Source organism: Phascolarctos cinereus, unplaced genomic scaffold, assembly GCF_003287225.1.
Source record: "Phascolarctos cinereus isolate Bilbo 61053 unplaced genomic scaffold, phaCin_HiC Scaffold_5;HRSCAF=322, whole genome shotgun sequence".
NCBI classification, from domain to species: Eukaryota; Metazoa; Chordata; class Mammalia; order Diprotodontia; family Phascolarctidae; genus Phascolarctos; species Phascolarctos cinereus.
The window spans coordinates 154,875,692-154,899,163 of record NW_027555958.1 but is presented as its reverse complement, the minus strand read 5'-3'; the positions used below and the strand labels follow the sequence as shown (position 1 = coordinate 154,899,163).

The window sequence follows — 23,472 nt, the reverse complement described above, 5'->3', positions numbered from 1 at the left end:
CCTAATTTAATTTCCGTTTCATTCACAATTGAGTGCAGTTTTTTAAACTTTTGTGCTAAGTTTGTATCTTATCAGCCTATCTTGCGTTTTCACCTGAGGTGGCAGCATGCTATCAAAAAGATCCCCTTTTATGTACAGTACCATTGACTATAACAACTAGAAGGGAACTTTAAAATGTATGTAGTCCAACCCCCATATTTTACAGTTAAGGAAATTGAGGCCCAGAGGGGTGGAGTCACTCATGCAAGTATAGATCAGTAGAGTAGGAAGGCCAGCTGGCTTGATTCCCATGTCAGTTCTACAATGCTCCCTATACTGCTCCTACAAAACTGTCCAGCAAGATGAGAGATACTCCATATAAATTTTAATTATTTTATCTTGTTAAAACATCTTATAAAACTTATCTTAGAGAAATTTTCAATATGATTTCATGTCATTCTATTGCCTCTGCACTGACTTATATGAGGCATGAGTATGGTTGAATTGATTTTTAACATGCATCCCAGTGGGGTTTTGTGCCCTTTGGAATCACCATTGTTCCACATCTTTTTAGAGCCATTCTTCTTTTGGAATTGCCTCCTGGGGGTGAGCTTCCGACCCACAGACTGAGGGGAAATCCAGTGGCTGATCAGAGGGGGATTGCAGGGATCTCTTTGCCAGTGCTGAGGCAGGAATCTCTTGCTTTGCCCGTGGTTGGATCTGGATTCACAGTTCTGGGTGGTGGTCCTGGGATATGGAGGAGCACTGGAGTGGTGGAGCTTGTAGTGGCTGTGGGGAAAGAAACCCTCCTCACAGAGAAAAGGCTGCTTGTGGTCAGTCACTCATAGACCAGAGCACAGGCCAGGAAAAGAGTAAACACCTCGCCCCTTATCATACCACCTTGGAAGAACTGAAAATTTACAGGTCCCTACAAGTATCTCTGAAAACAGCTATACAAACCCCCGAAGCTTGGAACAGTACATTCTCCACATTGGAAGCAGACTTTTACCTTAACAAAGAGTTTAAAACCCAAGTAATTGGCTGGGATCATGAGCAAACCTCACAAAAAGAGTCAGACTATATTATCTTAACTTTGGTGACAAAGAAGATCAAAACATACAACCAGAAGAAGACAACAAAGTCAAAGCTCCTACATCCAAAGCCTCCAAGAAAAATATGAATCAGTCCCAGGCCTTGGAAGAGCTCAAAAGGGATTTTGAAAAGCAAGTAAGAGAAGTAGAAGAAAAACTGGGAAGAGAAATGAAAGTGATGCAAGAAAATCATGAAAAACAAGTCAACAGCTTGCTAAAGAAGACCCCCCAAAAAATACTAAAGAAAATAACACCTTAAAAAATAGCCTAACCCAAATGGCAAAAGAGGTCCAAAAAGCCAATGAGGAGAAGAATGCCCTAAAAAGCAAAATTGGCCAAATGGAAAAGGAAGTCCAAAAGCTTACTGAAGAAAATACTTCCTTAAAAATTAGAATAGAGCAATTGGAAGCTAGTGACTTTATGAGAAATCAAGACACTGTAAAACAAATCCAAAAGAATGAAAAATTAGAAAACAATGTGAAATATCTCATTGGAAAAACAACTGACCTGGAAAATAGATCCAGGAGAGAGAATTTAAAAATTATTGGACTATCTGAAAGCCATGATCAAAAAAAGAGCCTAGACATCATCTTTCAAGAAATTATCAAGGAAAACTGCCCTGATATTTTAGAACCAGAGGGCAAAATAGAAATTGAAAGAATCCACAGATCTCCTCCTGAAAGAGATCCCCAAAGGAAAACTCCTAGGAATATTGTAGCCAAATTCCAGAGTTCCCAGGTCAAGGAGAAAATATTGCAAGCAGCCAGAAACAATTCAAGTATTGTGGAAACACAATCAGGATAACACAAGATTTAGCAGCTTCTACATTAAGGGACTGGAGAGCATGGAATATAATATTCTGGAGGGCAAAGGAGATAGGATTACAACTAAGAATCACCTACCCAGCAAAACTGAGTATAATCCTTCAGGGGAAAAAATGGTCATTCAGTGAAATAGAGGACTTTCAAGCATTCTTGATGAAAAGACCAGAGCTGAATAGAAAATTTGACTTTCAAATATAAGACTCAAGTGGAACATGAAGAGGTAAACAGGAAAGAGAAATCATAAGAGACTTATTAAGGTTGAACTGTTTACATTCCTGCATGGAAAGGTCTCCTCATGAGACCTTTGTCAGTATTAGGGTAGTTGGAGGGAAAAAATTATATGTATGATAGATAGATAGATAGATAGTAGTAGATAGATAGAGGCACAGGGTGAGTTGAAGATGAAGGGGTCATATCTGGAGAATAAAATTAAGGGATGAGAGAGGATTATACTGAGAAGGAGAAAGGGAGAGGTAGAATGGGGTAAATTATCTCACAAAAACAGACAAGAAAAGGTTCTTACAGTGGAGGGGAAACAGGGAAGGTGAGAAATGAGGAATCTTATTCTCATAGGATTTGGCTTAAGGAGGGAATAACATACACATTCAATTGGGTATGGAAATCTGTCTTACCCTACAGGAAAATAGGGGGGAAGGGGACAAGAGAGCAGGGGATGATAGAGAGAGGGCAGATTGGGAAAGGGGTAATCAGAAGAAATACTTCTGAGGAGGGACAGGGTCAAAAGAAAGAATAGAATAAATGGGGGGCAGGATAGGATTAAGGGAAATAGAGTTAGTTTTTCACAACATGTCTACTATGGAAGTGTTTTGCATAACTGCACATGTATACCTATTGAGTTGCTTGCCTTTTCAATGAGTGGGGGGAGAGGAAGGAGAAAATTTGGAACCCAAAGTTTTAAAAACACATGTTTAAAAAAAATGTTTTCACATGCAACTGGGAAATAAGAAATACAGGAAATGGGTACAGAAATCTATCCTGCCCTACAGGAAAATAGAAGGGGAAGGGATAAGAGAAGGGGAGGAAGAGATAGAAGGGAGGACAGACTAGGGGAAGGGGTATTCAGAATGCATGCCATCTTGGGTACGGGGAGGGGCAGGATGGGGTGAAAATTTGGAATTCAAAATCTTGTGGAAGTAAATGTTGAAAACTAAAAATAAATAAATTTATATTAAAAAAATTAAAAAAAAAAAAGGAATTGCCTCCTGGGCCTAGGCCATATTCTCTTGAATAATCTCATTGGAAGCAAATCTTTATTACCTAGGGGTGGGTTTTTGAAAACAGCCAAAGGTCATTTAGAGATAAAACTGGTGAATAAGATAACCTGGCCAAGCTAGGAAGTTCTATTTTCATTTAAAATTAAAAAGGAACCATAACTATAAAACAATGAAATTGCACTTCCTGTTCAGCTCATTAACTGATCCTTGGCCATTTGTCTTTTACTCACATGGAATCGCCATTTGGAATAAGTGAATAGACTCCTAAATTGGCAAAGTTCTTTTGGGTATTGAAGCTCTGACATATTATTATTGCTGCTTGCCTCTATTTTAAAACTTATTAATTTATAGGTATATCTTATATTATGAGGTAGTCACAAATAAGTCTTCTAGGGCAGAGATGGGGAGTGAACCTATGATTTCTTTGGTATAGAGAACTCCCAGGTAAGAAAACCAATGCAGGTTGGCATTTGCCTGTAATTTATAGTCCTAGAGAGTTGCCTGGAACACTGAGATTTGAAAGTGATTTGCCCAGGGTCACACAGCCTGTGTTTATCAGGGGCAAGACTTGAACCCAGACCTTCTTCCTGACTTCTAGGACATCCTTTTCTCCACCATACAACACTGCCTCTCATAACTGTACCCAAAAACAGTGCATCATGAGATTAATTAAAACAATACCATATGATACTTGTTTTTCCCCTGCTTGGGTTGTGATTGGCAAATCATGTCAGAACAGAATTCAAGAAAAGTGAATCATGCTTAAAATATCAGTTTTCAGATTCCAAAATCCACCCATGGTTGGACTTCTATCTAATATGTCTTTTTGCATTAGCATCTAGCAAGCTTTGGTGAGAAGGTTCAAATTGAGAAAGCACTTTGAAAAAAAATGTCTTTTCAGATACCAGATTAATTTCGGATAATCATTCCTAATGATTTTTGTTCCCCTTCCACTGGTTTGTTTGTTATTCCCCAGCGGGCAGCTTTCAGTGAGAGACTCTCTTTATGAGTGCAGATGTACAAATGAGTGTCTGCTTTGCAATTTCTAGAAGAGCCTGGGGCACGGAGAGGTTGGGGCCTGCCCAGAAGCCATCAGCCAGGATGTGGCTTCCTTCTGTAGACCCACTCTGTATCCACTACTTCACACTAACTGTTATTAGTTCTTAGCTTTTGCATGGAAACCATAAACCTCACCACAAATTAAAAATATAAACTGTTGCTCTTGGAATTTGAGGTAGGAAGAAAAGAATTTCCTAAGGGTAGAAATCTCAGAGTCATTCATTGGTAGGTTGTGCTGTCAGAGAAATTTGCCATACCATTTCTGATGAATTTCTTAGAACCAGTTATACTAAATCAGACATGTCATTCTAGTAGTGATGGTGGGATGCTTCTATGTCATTAAGACCTCTTACAGTTTAACAGCAATTTCGGGGCCACTAAAAGCACGGCTTTTGTGCTAATAACAAGACAATGTAGGTTGGGGTTACAACCTTAAATCTGGTCTGTCCTGAGACAGAGCAATGTTAACAAAACTTAAGGGAACTTCAAGAGACCCCACCCTTGGATTATGTTTTCTTGTGGTTTAGGTATGTACTTTTAAAAATGATTTTGTTAAAATAGCCCTGCAGGTAGGGAATTAGAGAAACAGTATTTCAAAGTGGGATCTCTTTAGATTTTCCACTTCTTCCCCCTCCTCCACCCCTACCCCCACCCCACCCCCACCCTGCCTTTCCTTCTTTTACTGATAGTGCTTTATTGGGATTCTGATTGCAAGTCCCTGAATTAATAAGAAGTTACTGAGTCACCAAAATGTATGTTGACAAAAGCAGCTAGGAAAAAAAAGTACCCTTGGGCCATGACGGTGGAAAGGAAGCCTAGAAAGGGGGAGGACTATTTTATGGCCAAAAGTATTTACTTTAAAATAATTTCCTGTTAGTGCAACCTACCAGGAAAAAAAGTCATAGGAGGTTTATCAGGTGAATCGATCATTCATCCCCTGTTAAACTGAGGTGTCTAAATGATTGCCAGAAAACCTTGCATTTTTTTTCCCTAGAAGTTATCGGGAAAATTGGGTGAGCCCACAGTGGATCCTCCTAATTCTAAGTAGATATTACCAAATATATATATATGTGTGTATGTGTGTGTGTGTGTGTGTGTGTGTGTGTGTGTGTGTGTGTGACTATTAATCAAGGGCTCTTAGGAGGAGGTCTGAGATCTTAAAGTTTTTAAAAAGTATTTTAGTATAACTGATTTCCTTTGCAATTCTGTGCATTTTATTTTGTACGTTAAAAAAAACAAACAACATAATTTTGAGAAGAGTTCCATAGGTTTCACTTGACTGCCTAACGGGTCTATGACACACACACAAAAAATTAATAGGCCTTGATCTCAATGATAATGGAAGTCCTGTAATGCCCCATTTCTATGGCAACCTCAGCTTTCCAAAACATAGCTAGAACCAAGAGCTAAGAACAAAAGACATCTGATAATCAAATTGAGAATCCTCACACTTAGATGTGTGACCAGGCCTCCAATCTGAGTATTTTTAGAGTAGGTGTTAACTTGCATTGATAGAGGAAGTCCTTCACCAAAAGCTGCCTATACTAGTGAAGTCACAGTTCTGATTTTTAAAAAAATAATAATAAAATCTGAACTTCCTATGTTGTTTATCTTTCTACTTATTGATGGGCAGCTGTCTGACTAAGCCTTGTTTTTCCAGGGAGACTGCATGTTCAAATAACTATGGATTTTAATTTCTGCCATTTTTTGGGGTGCTTATTTAGATGGCTGGTTTATGAAGAACCTGGTTTTCAGGGTATTCCTTTTGTCCTTGAGCCTGGTGAATATCCTGATTTATCCTTCTGGGACACAGAAGAAGCATACATTGGATCAATGAGGCCCCTGAAAATGGTAAACTGATAATATTCCATGGGATAGGATTCCTTTGATAGATTTGATATTATTTACATGACATGACTATAAAATAACAGGAAGGATTTTTAAAAAGAGACATACTGGACAGAATTCATGTGTGCAAATAAACATTGACCTCCAAAGTGGTCACTTTGGATGGCTATATGCATATTCCAACGATGTAACAAATTACTTTAAATCTTTTTGAAACTAATCTTTTGGAATTGCTTTCAAAGACAATTCAGCCCCAAACCCACCCTGTTACTTTATGTTACTCACTTTTAACCAAAAATGTTATGACACAGACTGAGTCATTGGTGTTATTCATCCAGCTTGACTCCCAATGACATCTGGCTCTTTCCAAGTCCATTCCCGAAGGTGTTGTGGTTATTTGCAAGACAGTGGATGCTTCCAGTTCTGAATGAAGTTCCAAAGGGGGAGTTTTAAAAAATGTTTAAGAGCAACTGCAGCATTATTGGAATAAACTTATAGCAGCCTCCCAAGGAGACTTCTTTGAAAGAGACAGTGCCTGGTTGAGTATATGAGCATGTTTTAAAAATCCATTCATGTTACTTAATAATCACACCTCATATTTTGCATTTGGACCCCAGTCGGCTGTCCTTTTTTTTTTTAAAGGGCCATCAGAGATGTACAGGTGTGTACCGAAGATGTTAGTTTTAAACTTTAGCAGCTTAAAACTGAGCTAAGGTTGTTGGAACACCCTGTACTTTTAATAATACCATCGGCTTCCTATTTGATTGAAGTTTAGTACTTAGTTAACCTTTTTTTGTGGAATCATACAACACTCTGGCTGGAATAAATTGCAGAGATGACCTTGTTTAGCTGCCTCAATTTATAGAAAGAGCCAAGGTCAGATTCTCCGTCTCCTTGACTTCCAGACTGGTGTTCTTTGTCCTATATGATACCGCTTTTAATGTTTTACTTGTTGGATTCATTCTCCACAATGTTTTAGCTGTCCTTTTATGAGTGTTTGTCCAGCAATATGTCTGTCGTCCATTCAACCATTGTAAAAGGATCTCATCTCTTACAGTGTTTGGTTTAAGGTACATTTTGCTGGGAGTGGGGGAGGGGATTGATTACTCTGGTTCATATGAACTTGGGGACAGTTCTCAAAACTACACAGCTCTTGTCAAGGTCAGGACTCAAGCCCAAGTTTTTTTGATTCTTAAGTCCATTGAGCTTTACATTTTGCCACATTACTCCCAAAAGAATGGTGGATCTTTGTCTTTTTTTTTTTTCAGGGTGGTCGCAAAGTTGAATTCCCTGCAGATCCAAAGGTAAAAAAAAAATGTTATACATTCCATTGCCTCTTTTTTTGGGGGAGTGGGGTGCAGGAATAGATCTGGGCCTCTGATGTTATCAACATAGGGAACTGCTGGAATGAAAACCACTTATCCCGATGCAGATTGGCCACTCATCTGTAATACGTTTTTAGAAAAAGAGTTAACCTGGGGACACTGAGAAGGTTAAGTGACTTTTCTTGAGGTTGGTCACATAGCCAAGAAGTGTCAAAAGTGAGACTTGAGCCCAGGTCAATCATAATAGCTAACATTTATATAGTGCTTACTGTGTGCTAGGCACTGTGCTAAGTACTTTGCAATATAATCTCATTTAATGCTCACCACAACCCTATGATATAGATGCTATTATTATCCCCATTTTGTAGTTCAGGAAACTGAGGCAGGAAGAGATTAAGTGACTTACCCAGAGTCATGCAGCTAATAAATGTCTGAGACAAAATTTGAACTCGGGTCTTCCAGACTCCAGGCCTAGTGTTGTACTACTTACTGTATCACCTAGTTACCTTTAAGGGACTTGCCGAAGGTCACATAGACGGAAGTGTTAAAAGTGAACATCCTGTCTCTGAGACTGGCTCTTTATCTCCTATGTCACAACTGCCTCTCACAGAATACCATATTTGAGTTAATTTTTTAAAAATAATACTTTATTTTTTCCCCCAATTACATGTAAAAATAATTTCTGAACTTGAGTTAATTTCATAAACTTAATCAAGTATGACAAAAGGCATTAATTTGATTGTGATATAAACACTTTTAAACTGGTTGTTTTAATACTGAGCTGTTTGGCCATATGTGTTCTTACAAATTGATGGCATGTTTCATTTCTGCTATAGGTTATTATTTATGAAAAGCCTTTTTTTGAAGGAAAATGTATGGAACTAGAAACAGAAATGAGTGATTTCATCACAGAAGGAGATGAAACAGAAGAACCTGGTGAAGATAATTTGCTATTGAAATCAGTAGGGTCTATAAAAGTTCTAGGAGGCATGTAAGTGGAAAGAAATCATTAGTATCACTTTTTTTCCTAATAAATTAATACATGTGTGGTCCTTTGTATGCAAAAATGGTGCTAGAGATATAGCAGCATAATGGTCATCCACTGACATTAGCACACATCTGAGAGATGGCTATTGGGCTGTCAGAGTGGGAATAGGGGTTGGAATAAGCCAGGGGTAGGGAACCAATGGCCTTCTAGGTCCTTAAGTGTGGCCTTTTGACTGAATCCAAGATTTAACATTTAAAAAGGCCACACTTAAGGACCTAGAAGGCCATGTGGCCTTAAGAACACAGGTTTCCCATCCCTGGAATAATCAAAGTAACAATCACTACTCTATTACAAAATCAAATTTATCTTCTTGGCTTAATCAGTACCATACTCCAACTAAATTATGAATGGACATAGTGAAGGAAGATTTTATTTTACTTTTTTAGATTTGGATTGTTACAGATTGTTTTTCCTATTCAATGTTGAATTATACGATTGAACCTTCCATTGTTTATAAATATGATCTCAAATGACTTGTTTTTATTGAGATTTTCAAGAACTCTATTATTTAAAATTGTTTTTCCTTCTTGACTTGATATAAAGCTCTTTTCACTTTGTTCTGTTAAATGCATCCATCTCACTGGCTTACAGCTCCCTCAAGGAAATCTTGACATATATTTCCTTGTTATTTATTATGCTGTTATTAAATCTTCTTTCATTTTAGAGCAGAAGATCCATAGCTGCAACTCATGAATCCATCTTTGTCTTGCAATCTTTATTAGTTGTTGAAAATGAATAAAAATTTGGGGAAAAAGTTAAAATTATTTTTGTGTTATTGAAAATGGAATAAAAATTTGAAAAAACTCTAAAATTTTGACTACTTATTGGTTTTTCTCTTGTAGTTGGGTTGCTTTTGAGAAACCAGGATTTACAGGACATCAATATTTGCTAGAAGAAGGTGAATACAAGGAATGGCAAGATTGGGGTGGCTATGATGGAGAACTGAAGTCTTTAAGGCCTATATTAGGTGTAAGTGCAAAGAAAAACTGATGGTCAATACTTGAATACTCTTATTAAATTATGAATATAAATCTTTTAACCTTTTGGTTTTTCATTTTTTAACAGGATTTTTCAAATGCTCACATGATAATGTATAGTGAAAGAAACTTTGGAACCAAAGGTTCAAATATTGATGTGTTAGGAATTGTTGCCAATTTAAAGGATACTGGCTACGGAGTGAAGACGCAATCCATTAATGTATTAAGTGGAGTGTAAGTAAAATATCTGCATTTTAAAAATTATTGTTTAAATGTTTTAGCATAATTTTTTCCCCTACTTCTTGCTTGAAAACTTTTCTCCATGATCTCCATAACATGACTAGAGTCCATCTATTCTCATTGTGCGTGATTTTTTAAAAATTTATTTTATTTCCATAATGTAGTATAATAAAAAAAAGACGATTGCACATGAAACTGCAAATCTATTGTGTACAACTTGCTGTTCCTTTTAAATATACAACAAAGTTTGTCATGTAAATGCCTTTTTTTTTCTCTCTACCCTTCCCCCAACCTTTGCCCTAGAGATGGCCACCATGAGACACAAATAGTATATTATTCTACACATACTTCTATTTATCAGTTCTTTCTCTGGATGCAAATAGTGTCATTCTTCTTGTTTTTTATAGTTAATCGTGGGTGATTCTTATCCATGTTTTTGTTTTGTTTTGTAAATTCCCCATAGAACATCTATCCAAAATGCCAGAAACCTCCCTCTGGTTCTTTTACTGTTTATTTCGTGGGTACCAGAGTGGCATTGGGTTCGCCTTTCTTTTGTCCCTCACTCTGGAAACACAGACAGCCTATTTCCTTGTCCTCATATATGTCCTCCATATTACTTCTTGCACATAAATCACTCGTAGTAGCCTGAAGCCCACTTAAGCTCACCAAGCATCTTTCCATTGCCCTTTGGGTCACCTGCAAACTGGATCCTTTTGAGATAGTGGTATTCTAGGATTCAAATCCAAATAGCATCCCTTGGATAATGTTAAGTTTAAAAGATGGGTTTCAGCGGTAGAGAGTAACTTGGAATTATTGAAGGACTGTGTTCTTTGTAGAATGTGATCCAGTATGATCTTATCCTGTTTCATTCTATGCTGTGTTCATTATTTATCTTGTGCATATCTGATGGAGAAGCGAATATCTCCTTCTTCTCTACATGGTTGTTGTCTTTAATCTCTCATACTTTTTTTTAAAAATAAAACTGTGATTTCATTGCATGGATCAGCCATAACATATTACAGGTGACATATTTAGACCATGGACCATATTTAACTCAGAAAAAGCCTCTGCTTTCATGTGATGCCCTTCACCTAACGATCATATTCTGCTTTTAGGAAGCTAAGATTCAGATTAAAAGTCCTAATGAATTTTTCCTATATTTTGCTTTTCTTGGTTTCTTTCTTCACTGTGGTTTTTACATGGGCATGATTTTTTTTGAAGTTATGGAACTTGGAGTTAATAATTGAAACTTTATGTCTAGAAAACATTTTAAAACATTTCATTTCAATATGTCACTTCCAAGCAAATATTGGCTCCACACCCCCCAACCGAAATAGTGCCTTTCATATAAGTCAGATTAAAACCAAATAATAGAGCAGTTGTGATTGATGGCAGAAACATTTTTTATTTTTTGGTGGTTTAGTTTACCTTTTGTTAAGAGAAAGAAAGGTTGTGAGTAAAGCAAATTTTACATGATTTAATAATAATTAATTACCTTTTTGGTCAAATGCTTCCTCCACCACTGCCTTGCTCCACTAAGACAGAAGTCCATTATATCTTTACTATTCTTCACATTCTCATCACTCTTGTGTAAGTATTATCTTCGTGGGATGAAGCTTAGGACTTGTGGGTCTTTCTCTGAGTAGGAAATACCTTTTATTGTTTCTTACGCTGGAGTTTTAGAATCTTAATCAACTTTTCATTCAGGAAACAGTACAGTCTATCCTAAAAGTCTTAGTGCAGTTTAAAGCTGTGATAGTTTGTCTTTTCTTAATGTAGATCACTTGAATGGTAAATCCTCTTAGATTTATTTCTGATGAAACTGTTGTGTACTGAGGTGTGAAGGAATGGATTCAGGTATATGGGAACAGTGACCAGATCACCCTCATTCATCCTGTGAGAGAGGAAGCACATAAATGCTCAGTTGAGTTCTTTCAAGTTTATTCATTAGTACATGTAGGTAAAATAAAAGTGGAACCTTTGGACCCATCACCAGAACCATCTTTTGCCTTCTGCCTTCAGCCCTCACAATGACATGGTACTATATTTTTCTGTATTTAACGAAACATAAAACATCTAAGGATCCCACTCAGTCTTGTTTCTGAAGTCTTAGTTTGGAGTGAAATGGTTTGTTTTATTTCAGCTCAATTCTTGCTAGAATGTTTATACCCTTTACTTTGGAAAGGGCTCTTATATTTACAAGGGGGCAGGTATGCCCTGGTGGCTGACTTATTCATGTTCTTTACATGCAAAGACTTGGAAACATCTCCCCTCACTGCCAGTGCTTTAGAGCACCCAACTCAAATGACATCTCTTCCATAAAGTCTTCTCTGATTTGTCAGTAACAGCCTTCACCCAATAACTGCACTTAGCACCTGTTTTGTACCTCTCTACTGCAATTATCATGTAGCATTTTGCGTTATAGTTATCAGTGTTTTCTATTGTAATACCCCTTAATAGACTGCAAGTTCTACATGAGTCATTAGTGAGATATGATTGCCAAAGAGCCTCATGTGATCTTGGGCTTCATTAAGAGAGGCATAATCTCTAGGACTCTCTACTCTGCAATCCCAGAGCACATCTGGCACTCCATTCTGGGCAGTGCTTTAAGAGAAGAATTTTGTTATTTGGAGAATGTCCTAGGAAAGATAATCCACATAGTGAAGGCTTTGAGATTATGCCAGATGAGAGTTGGTTCAAGGAACTGGGACAGGTTAGCCAGGAGAAGAGAAGGCTAGGACATGACAGCTGTCTTCAAGTATTTGACACAGAAGAGGATGGCATTTGAGTAAGGGGTTGAAGTTACACAGAGGTACATTTAGACTTGATGTAAGGAAAAATTTCTTAACAATTAGAGGTATTCAGAAGTGGAATGGACTAGCTTGTGAGGTTAGTTGGTTCTCCCTACTTGAAGGTTTTTAAACATTAGGCCTGAATAGGCACATGTGTTGTTGAAGACGTTTTTGTTCAGATTGCCCTATGGTCTTTTCCAATTCTGAGATTCGGTGATGCTGTCTTATTCCAACTTGGTGTCTTTTACATTGATAGAATGAATTTCTTCTCCTAGAAGTTCACTATACCAGTGAAATCACAACTTAGTCCCTACCTCTCTGTGTCTCCTGCTTAGACTCACATAAATGTGTACTGAATAAATAAGTAAAAGAACCCTAAATTGTAACTCTGAATATGCAACTTTTGAGTACATCCTGTTTGTAAGCTGAAGACCATCATGTCCAGTAGATTTGTTTTTCATTTTTCTAAAAGGGGATTAGAGCCAAGTTCTTTGTTTTTTCCTTGCATTATTTTTGTTAATGAAAGTTTTTTAATTTAGATCTTTATTTCTCACTGAAGACTTCAACAAAAAGTGCCCAGGCTGAGGAAATCACATATCATAGATGTTTTAAGAAGTAGACCTCCAGTAACCAGGTAGCCTTTTTTGAAATTCCTGTTTTGTTGGAGTAGCTCCTGGGATGAGTCAGTATGTTTTATCACCCTTGGTGACTCATTTATTTGCTCTAGAACAGAAAATAATGTTTAAGTACGGTGCTTTTGAATCTGACAATGAATTTATAGGAAAATGAGGTTAGTTTTTACAAAAAATTCATGGCAATGAGACAATAGCCTTCTCACACTACTAATTAGATTTCAAGTGCTATAGTAATTAATATTCTCAAGTAATTTGAAACATTTCTATTCTGAGTGAAAACTTTCCTCCCTTCGAAATTTTTCTCCCAGCAAAATTAAGTATTTTTTTAGAGTCTAGAGACCAGTGAAATTCAAGTGATGCTACTTTCATTTTTTTCTTGGTCCATTACAGAAAAACTAACATACGTTACTGCAATCATATCTGAATTTCTGTTAGCTACACATTTTACAGAGCAGTTTTGTTATCTGCTTGGGGCCTGTCAGCACTTGTGACTTTTTCTTTCTTTAATGCTGTAAACAAGGAGTGTTCAGGTGCAGACTCGAAATGCTCAATGTTCCATCCACTCAAGGGAGATGCAGTGAGGAATTTTCTTTGCAAAAAAAAAAATCTGGGTCTAGATTTGGTATAATGTGACTTTAGCACATATGTATTGTCTATCTATATTATCTCTCTATTTATCTATTACATATCACATAATGTAGCTGGTAGATTTTAGAGGCTGATTATGGGAAAAGTGAGGATACCTTCACTGATGCACCTACCTATGGAGGAAATGATACTAAATGTTAGCGGTATGTGTAACTTCCTAGCGGACCAGGTTCCCCTCTCTCAAGAATCCAGATTAGTTTATTTTGGTATTAGGTATTTCTTTCAAATGCTAATAAGTAGTTCACTTATTTTATTCCTTCATACCTTCCCTCCTTGTCCCTCCCCCCCAAAAAAAATTCACTCAAATATTATAGACAAAGCTGGGGCATATCACATAGCTACAAATGAAAGATTCGTTTTATTTTATTGCCAAACAAGTCACTTTGGGAATCTTAAAATGTTATTGGAGAAGAACTCTATTATGATGCTCTGGAAGGCTTTCAACATGTTGGGGAGAGTCCCACCCCCTCCAGTGGACAACTTATGGTGAGTCTTGGACAAAAGTTTCATAGTTGAACAGGCCTGCCTGGGTTGGGATTTCAGTTGCTGTAGGAAATACATCGATTAGATCCCAAATCCGTTGGGGCGTTCCTTGCCAAAAGTAAATAATATCTTGTAGGGGATATTGAAGAAACAACCCACTATTAGAGATTTGATTTGACTCAACAAATAGTTGTAGTCTGTAGATAGTGTGGTTCTGAGAAGTTGCTAGAAATTAGAAACAAACCTCACTTTTTGCACTTTTCCGTACATGAAAAGGTGTGTAAATCAGATTTTTGTGAACCAAAGGTACATGAAAAAGGTGTGTAAATCAGATTTTTGTAAATCAGATTTTTGTGAACCAGATTGTAATTTGAGGATAATAAATACTGAGCACTGCACTGGAACTTTTTGTGATGTAAATAGTTAGCCCTAATTTGTTTCATTTGTAAATCATGGTTTGGGGTTTTTTTTGTGGGGGGGGAGGCAAGGGGAATGGGAGACACAAAGGAGCCTTTCTACACACAGAAAATTGATTCTTCTGTTGCCTAGCTGAAGCTTGTCCATATTGGATCCACCACAAATAGATTTTAAGGAATTTTACTTTTCCTTAAACCAAGCCTTTCTAGAGTAGAAAACAACTTTAGAAATCATGCATTTCAACCTCATTGGAGTCAGCTAGATGGTACAATGGTTAGAGTTCTGGGCCCAGAGTCTGAAAGACCTAAATTCAAATTTGGCTGCAGGAACCCTGGGAAAGTCACTTACCCTCAGTCTCAGTTTCCTCATCTGTAAAATGTGGATAATAATAGCACCTATCTCCCTGGGTTATTGTAAAAAGAGATTTGTAAAGCCACCACCGAGGAGGCCATTGAGAAGTTGCCTGTTTCTTGCCTTCCAGTCATTTCATAGATAAGGAAACTAAGGCCCAAATAGGTAAAATGATTATTCCAGCTTGAATAATTAATAATGCATAGAGTTTTAGGATTCCTAATCTGGTGTCCTTTCATTTCTGTGGTGTGATTTAATCTGTCAACAGGGATTAATTTGTTTACTATGTGCCAGGTGTTATGCTAAGTGGTGGGTGAGTGAGGGAAGAATGCATGGGCGGGCACACACACACACACACACACACACACACACACACACACACACACACACACACACACACAACAAAAATAGCCCAGGTCCTCCAAGAACCTGCATTAGAATGAGGGAGAGAATATGTACATACAGGAAGCACACTCGGTAGGGGGAATGTAGCCCTAAAGATGAAGGTGCTAGTATTTTACCTATAAGAATGCTGCTGAAGGAAAATAGGCATTTTGGGAAATGGAGTCAACAGCATCTTTTATGTTTACAGGTCAGTTTCTAAGGTCGGATAACTAGTAGGCGATAGGTCAATGGAAAGAGCATTAGATTTAGAGTCAGGGAACTTGTGTTCACATGCAATCTTGCTTAAATCTTGTGAAATCATTTAATTGAGGTCTCTCAGGACTGTGGTTTCCTTATGTGTAAAATGAAGGGATTAGACACTAGTATCTTTGGATTATAGATTTAGAGCTGGAAAGGACCAGTGAAGCCATCAAGTCCAACACTCCTCATTTTACAGCTGAAGAAACTGAGGCCCAGAGAGCTTAAGTGATGTACTCAAAGTCACAAGAACAGCAAGTCAAAGAGGCAGGATATGAATTCAGGTTCTCTGAACTCTAAATCCAGCAGTCTTTTCATTGTACTACACTGCCTTTCGATATGACCTTCAAGGCAGTTTCCAACTCTGAATCTAAATAAAGAATCTGAGTTTGTGGTTTTCTTTTCTTCCTCATGTGCTCTGCTTTTTTGAGTAGTTGTAATATTTGAGGTGTTTTTGTTTTTTCTTTTTTAGATAGTAACCAAATCTTAATCCAGCCTTATTACCATTATAGTTTTAGATTTGCAGAATTTATTAGTACTGGATTAATAGTAATATTATATGAAAAAAAGCAGATTGTGTTTCATAGAGGACAAAATCTATTTAGGTTATGCCTTTTAGTCAAGGCAGTCCAACATAGTGGAAAGAACCCAGTGTAGGCAACAGGTGTCTTGGGACCTTAATTGTCTATGACTGGTTTAGTTAGGTGGCCTTGTAGTCTGCTCTTGAGACGTGAATTCCTTTCTCTATAGAGTAAAGGAGTTGAATTAGGTGATTTCTAAGGCCTCTTCCATCTCTATTTTCATAATGTGTCATCAATCTACTTTCTAAAAGGCAGCATTTTTCAAATGAGCTTTTCAACTTTGAGCTCACTTGTGTCTCTGCTGCTTATGACTTACTTTCAGGCTTTGATTAATAGTGATCTCATTGATGTGGGTACTTGTTTCTTTGAACAGCTCAGATCGCAACCCACCCACGACTTCTCATATTTTTAACTTGTTTCATGGGTTGCCATGGCTGAAGAATTCATCGTCCGGTAGCCGACCAGCTAGTGATGAGACTTTCAGTTCTTAGTCTGGGTGGTGTCTATGCCATCACTGAGTAGCACATTTCTGTGACTGAAAACCACTTACTTGAACCTCTGCACATCTTTTATTTTTTTTAATCTAGAAAATGGGGATAATAACACTTGTAATAGCCACCTTGTTCACTCTTTGTGAGGATGGAATGTGATGAATAATGTGAAAAGATCCTAAAAAGTTTAAAGCATGGACCTGGAATCTGGAAGACTCATCTTCCTGGGTTCAAATCTGGCCTCAGACACTTACTAGCTGTGTGACCCTGGGCAAGTCACTTAATCCTGTTTGCCTCAGTTCCTCATCTGTAAAATGAGCTGGAGAAGGCAATGGCAAACCATTCCAATATCTTTACCAAGAAAACCCCCAAATGGCCTCCCAAAGAGTCAGACACAACTGAAATAACTGAACTACAACAACAAATCATACCAATGAAAGGCCGTATTGCTCAAGCTCCCTGGGGACCATTTAGCATAGTAGAATACCCTTAAGCTTGAAATATTTCTCAAAATGCTCAAAATTTTTTTATTTTTTAACATGTGTTTTTAAAACTTCGGGTTACAAATTTTCTCCCTTCCTCCCTCCCTAACCACTCTCATTGAAAAGGCAATCATCTCAATACATGTTATAGATATATAGTTATGCAAAACACTTCCATAGTAATACTGTTGTGAAAAACTATATTTCCCTTCATCCTATCCTACCCCCATTTTTTCTATTCTCTCTTTTGACCCTGTCCCTCCTCAGAAGTGTTTGCTTTTGATTATCCCCTCCCCCAGTCTGCCCTCCCCTTCTATCAACCCCCTGCTCTCTTGTCCTCTTCCCCTCTTATTTTCCTGTAGGGTAAGATAGATTCCCATACCCCATTGTGTACATTATTCCCTCCTTAAGCCAAATCCTATGAGAATAAGATTCACTCGTTCCCTCTCACCATCCCCCATTTCCCTTCCACTGTAAAAGCCTTTTCTTGTCTGTTTCATGTGAGATAATTTACCCCATTCTACTTCTCCCTTTTCCCTTCTCCCAGTGTAATCCACTTGAGACAGTTTTTAAGGTGTTAGATGGTTAATAAATATTTGTTGGATTGGATGACATCTTGCTTACTCACCAGAAATTAAGACCTTGCATAGAATAGGAGCTTGGTAAATGGTTGAACTGGATAGTATTAAATTACACTGACACCAATCAGCTTATTAGCTGGTATGGTTAATTAAGTGGTTTTATCTCGAGTTGATAACATGCTGAGTAACCAGTAACAGCCTACCTGGAGGGGTTTGTTTTTTGTTGTTTAACTTTGGGGTTAGATTCTCATCTCTACCAATTATGTCAGTTAGAGGAATTTAAAAGATTAAAAGCAATGTGTTGAAATGTAATTTGAATGAAAAAAAATTGTATCTTTTAATCTGAAAAAACCAAAAGCTCTACATTTTAACAGTTGGTGTGCATTGTGGCTAAATACTTCCTTAGCCAATCATTTTGAATTGTGGAATAATATTTGTCATTGTGGTTTATTACAAAAGAAGCACAGCCCTTTACTATCTTGCTGTAGAAATATTTTGGTGAAGTCGGAAATCAGAATTTTTGCTTGATCACTTAGAGGAAGAAAGGTTCTTTTTGGAAGTCTCAGTTTTTTGGCATTCGTAAGGTTTAAGATAAACATAAATGAATATCATAGGATCTTTCTTTAGTTTTCCCACGTCGATTCTGAAGTGACAACATAAAGGATTTGTGAGAAGAGATTTTTATTATCATTTTGGCTCGTTGCTTGCAGAAGTTATTATGCACTATGAAGAAAGATTAGGACAGATTAGAAAACTACTTCCTTCTTTGTCTCTTTTGCTGGGAAACATGGCAGCTTTGCAAGGTTCTGCCCTAAGCCCTCTTATCTCTCTATTCTGTTTTCCCGGGTGAGGGTGATCTTAACTCACCACCCTGGCCTTGATTATCAGTCCTCTGCAGATAATGATTCCCTTAACCTCACTTCTTTTTCTTCCTCTCTTTTCCCTTTTCAGCTACCCTCATCCTCCCTATCTTTTTCTCTTCTCACTCAAACTATTGTAATTTCTAATTAGCAATTCCTAACTGCTTCCACATCCAGGCACATTATGATGTTAGTCCCTTTGGTAGTTGCCCTTGCCAACTTAATAAAGAATAAACTCATAAATATTCAAGCCCCTCCACAGTCTAGCTCCAGCTACTCTTCCAGCCTTATCTCTTCCTATTGCCATTCACACTTTTTATTTTATTATTATTATTATTATTATTTTTTTTAGGCAGTTGGAATTAAGTGACTTGCCCCCACAGCTAGTAAGTGTCAAGTGTTTGGTCTGAGGCCGGATTTGAACTCGGGTTCTCCTGACATCAGGGCTGGTACTCTATCCACTATGCCACCTAGCTGCCCCGAAATCACACATTTTGTAGTTGAGCCAACACATAGACTTCTCTCTCTCTTGTTCCTATCTATTTCTTTGCATTTGCTCATGCTGTACACCCAAATCCGGGATAAATTTTTCCAGCTCATCTCTGCCTGTTGATGTGCCTCCCTCTTCTAGGCTCAACTCAGATGCCATCTCTCCAGTGACATCTTTGCCTAGTTCCACACTCCCACAGGTGAAAGTGATCTGTCACTGTGGGAAGACCTGAGCTCAAATCCTCAGCCTCAGAAACTCACTAGCTATGTGACCTTGGGCAAATCACTTAACCTCTTTTTGTCTCTGTTTCTTTATCTGTAAAATGGAGATAATAATCGTACCTGCCTCATAGGGTTATTGTGAGGGTCAAATGAAATAATAATTGTAAAGTGCTTCATACAGTACCTGGCACATAGTAAATGCTGTGTAAATGTTAGCTGTTTATCATCATCATCATCATCATCATCATCTCTCCATTTTCGAATTTTTCATATCATTTTGCCTGGCACTTTTCCTTTATACTTACCTCACTTCCCCCTCTGCTTCTTTTTTTTAAAATCATAATTATTTGTGTATTTATCCTTTCTAAATGCTGGGAACTACATCTCATCTGTCACCATTCTCTCCAGTGCTTATGCTTTTGGGGGCTCATCCTTATCTTTATCATTGCACTCCTTGGACCTGTGAAACTCCCTCCACTGATACTGATGGCAACCCCTCTGTAATTTACAGGCTTAGAGAATTGCTTGAGGGCACTGAGGGATGAAGTGATTGGACACAGCTAGTTAGAATGTGTCACGAAGGGGCATGACTTCAACCCAGGACTTCATGGTCAGCCCTCTATCTACCATGACATGTTTTTTTTTTCACCTTGTATGTTGTTGTTATTCAGTCATGTCCAACTCTTTGTGACCCTATGGACCACAGCACACCAGACCCTTTTATCTTCCATTCTATCCTGAAGTCAGTCCAAGCTTGTGTTCATTGCTTCCATGACACTATCTATCCATCTCCTTCTCCTTTTGTCTTTAATCTTTCCCAACATCAGGGTCTTTTCCAATAAGTTCTTTCTTCCCATTTTGTGGCCAATCACTTCAGCTTTGCTATTTGACCTTCCAATGAATAGTCTGAATTAATTTCTTAGAGTAACTGACTGATTTGATCTCCTTCCTATCCAAGGGATTCTCAAAAGTCTTCTCCAGCACTACAATTCTAAAGCATTAATTCTGCAGTCCTCGGCTTTCCTTGCATTCAAACTTTCACAGCCATACATTGTTATTGGAAATACCACAGCTTTATCTACACAGACTCTTGTGAGCAAGGTGACGTCTCTGCATTTTAGTACGCTGTGAAGCGTCTTTTAGTTCCATGGCTGCAGTCATGTTTATTGAGTTAAATACAAATAAATAGAAATTTATGAAACATATGTAGACTTTTTGAATGTCTGAGTTAGAGGGGTTCCAGAGGTGATCTGGTTCAGCCCATACCTGAACATGAATCCTCTTGACTACACTCCCTATTTCTTGAGACAGCATGTGGCATTTTGGAGGCAGTTCTCTGAAGAACTTTTTTTTTATATATATGTTGAACTGAAATATTTAAAAAGCTCTGGCTTATATCTAAATTCTACAAGTAATAAGAAGTCTATGATTTTGTTCTTTTTCAGATGGGTGGCCTATGAAAATCCAGACTTCACAGGAGAGCAATATATACTTGATAAAGGATTGTATACTAGCTTTGAGGACTGGGGAGGCAAGAATTGTAAGATCTCTTCAGTTCAACCTATATGTTTGGTAAGGGGCCATATTTTTTTTAAAATACATTCATAAAGTTCTAGATTTAAGTAGTGTGTACTGATACAGTAAAACCTATATATGGATTACAAAAAAAATTTAATACCTCCCCACACATATTAAAAAAATAAAAAATATCTGCTGCTCATTTTCTTTTCTTTTTCCTTTAAAATTTTTAGGATACCTTTACTAGCCCAAAGGAAAGAAATAAAGTAAGTAACTCTTTGAAAAATGCTTTATTGTAAATTTAATAATAACCAACACAACAAAGATACAACCTCAGAGTGAATTCTTCCATTGAATCCTTAGCATTGATTATGGTAGAACCAAATGAATTAACAAAGAACCAAGGTGGAAAAAAAAGCATTTGTTCTATGTCCTCATCCAGGTCTATCTGAAGTTCTGCTACCTTTGGCTTTCTTTCTTTTTGAAAAAAAAATTATGTAGTTGAAATCATTGTGTACATTCTGGTCCTGATTTTGCTTTACAGTATGTTTATATAGCTCTTTCCATATTTCCTTCTTGGCTCGGTAGATAGAGTACTGGGCCTAGAGTCAGGAAAACTCATCTTCCCGGGTTCCTATCCAGCCTCAGACACTAAATAAGCTGTGTGACCCTGGGCAAGTCACTTAAGCCTGTTTGCCTCAGTTTCCTCATCTGTAAAATGAGCTAGAGAAGGAAATAGCAAACGACTTCAGCATCTTTGCCAAGAAAACTCCAAATGGGGTCGTGAAGAGTCAGACATGACTGAAAACAACTGAACAACAACAAATATTTCTTCTTCATCATTTTTCTGGCACCATAATATACATTAGTGTGCCATACATGAATCAGCCAGTCTCTGTTTTGAGCCATATGGGTTGATTCCAGTGTTTTGCTATTATAAATATTTTTGTATCATAGGGTTTTTTTCTTTTTATAATATTTTTGGTCCCAAATTCAAGCTTTAGGATTGTTGAGCCAAAGGGTATGATCAGTTTTGTGACACTTGCTATATCAAGCCATCCTGTTCTTTAAGATATTTGTGCCAATCTCCAGGCCTACCAACAATTCCTGTTTCCCCACAGCCTGCCAACATGGATATTATCATTTTTTGCCTTTTTTTAGGGCGTGAAAGGGATTGTGGTGGGTGTAAGATTATCATCATGATTTTCAATCAATTTGCATTTCTCTGTTAGTGAATTTAAGCAGCTCTTCATGAGATTATTAACAGTTTGAATTTCCTCCATAAATTGCCTATAAGAATAGGCAATTTGATCATTGCTGCATTAAGGAGTACCTGGCATTAGTCATACAGGAATCCTTGCCTAATGATTTCTCTTTTTCTAAAAATAGAAATTTTCTCTTTTTATAAAAATCAAAGCAAAAGTCAGTAAGTCACCAAGCATTTATTAAGCACGTACTGGTTGTCAGGCACTGTGCTAAGTTCTGGGGAATACAAAAGAAGATAAAAGACAGTCCTTGCCCTCAAGGAGCTCACAGTCTAATGAGGGGGACAACAACGACAACAAAACCCCAAAAAGTTGCCAGAGAACACTCATGATATTTTTGTTAGTTAGACTTATTTAATAGGAATAGGAAAGGGACTTGTGATTTTGGTGGTCTAAGGAACTTCCTAGTGAGGAAACTCCCTCTACTGGTACAAGTCTATGCAACTTTCACCTGGGGCTTCTTGACTCCACAGCCAGGCCTCTGTCCACCATGATGTGCTGTTTTTCACCTTGCATATTGTCGTTCAGTTGTGTCCTCTTTGTGACCGTATGGGCCTCCGTTATCTCCTGAAATGAGTTGAAGCTCATGTCCATTGTTTCCATGACAATATCTATCCACTCCCTTCTCCTTTTGCCTTCAGTCTTTCCCAACATCGGGGTCTTTTCCAATGAGTCCTGTCTTCCCATTATGTGGCCAAAGTATTTAAGCCTCAGAGAATTGTCTGGCTCTGAGAATTAAGTAACTTGCCCAGGTTTACACACGTTTTGGAGGTAGGATTTAAACCTCAATGTTCCTGGTTATGAGGCTGGCTTTTTATGCCACTTTGTCATGCAACCTCAAAGTTATTTAAATGGATTGAAAATTATATACACACACATATATATAATATAGAAACATATTAAATTATATTTATATATTAAATCAAATTTTACCTTATTACATATTAAATATATAAGTATATATTTTAAGTTATAGTTTTTTTAAAGCTTGGTTACTAGTATTCAGATACATCTGAATCTTAAAGAAAAGAAGCATGGTGCTCTTAGCCATAGTAGAGAAGTTAAGGAGATGGGTGGGTTTAGGCAGAAAGACAACAAGTTATGAAATAATAGAATCCTAGACTTAGCAAAAGAGAGTGGTATACAAAAGGTTACATTCCTGATGCACAGCTCCTGTCTACTGACCCTATTGCAAGGGTTTTTGCTCCCATCATTATAGCTGTCCCACTCTCTACCCTACACAAACATTCAGGTTCGCATGTTTACGAATGATCCTGTAATTCTCTTAAAAATACTAGTCTGACTTTTGTTCAGTCCTTTCAATGTTGACTTTCAACATCAACTGAATTTTATGGGTAAGACTTATGCTTTTTAATGGGCATACTCAGA

The 23,472-nt window shown here is 37.5% G+C and overlaps 1 protein-coding gene across 1 annotated transcript in view; it reads left to right on the top strand.

The window, feature by feature from the left end:
- The window catches only part of CRYBG1 (crystallin beta-gamma domain containing 1), a 274,835-nt gene that overhangs the window by 220,770 nt on the left and 30,593 nt on the right, over positions 1 to 23,472 (top strand). Inside the window, 7 exon segments of the mRNA XM_020976947.2 lie at positions 5,913 to 6,039; positions 7,305 to 7,340; positions 8,198 to 8,352; positions 9,252 to 9,378; positions 9,475 to 9,620; positions 20,746 to 20,872; positions 21,052 to 21,084. Coding sequence (XP_020832606.2) covers positions 5,913 to 6,039; positions 7,305 to 7,340; positions 8,198 to 8,352; positions 9,252 to 9,378; positions 9,475 to 9,620; positions 20,746 to 20,872; positions 21,052 to 21,084 — 751 coding nt within the window.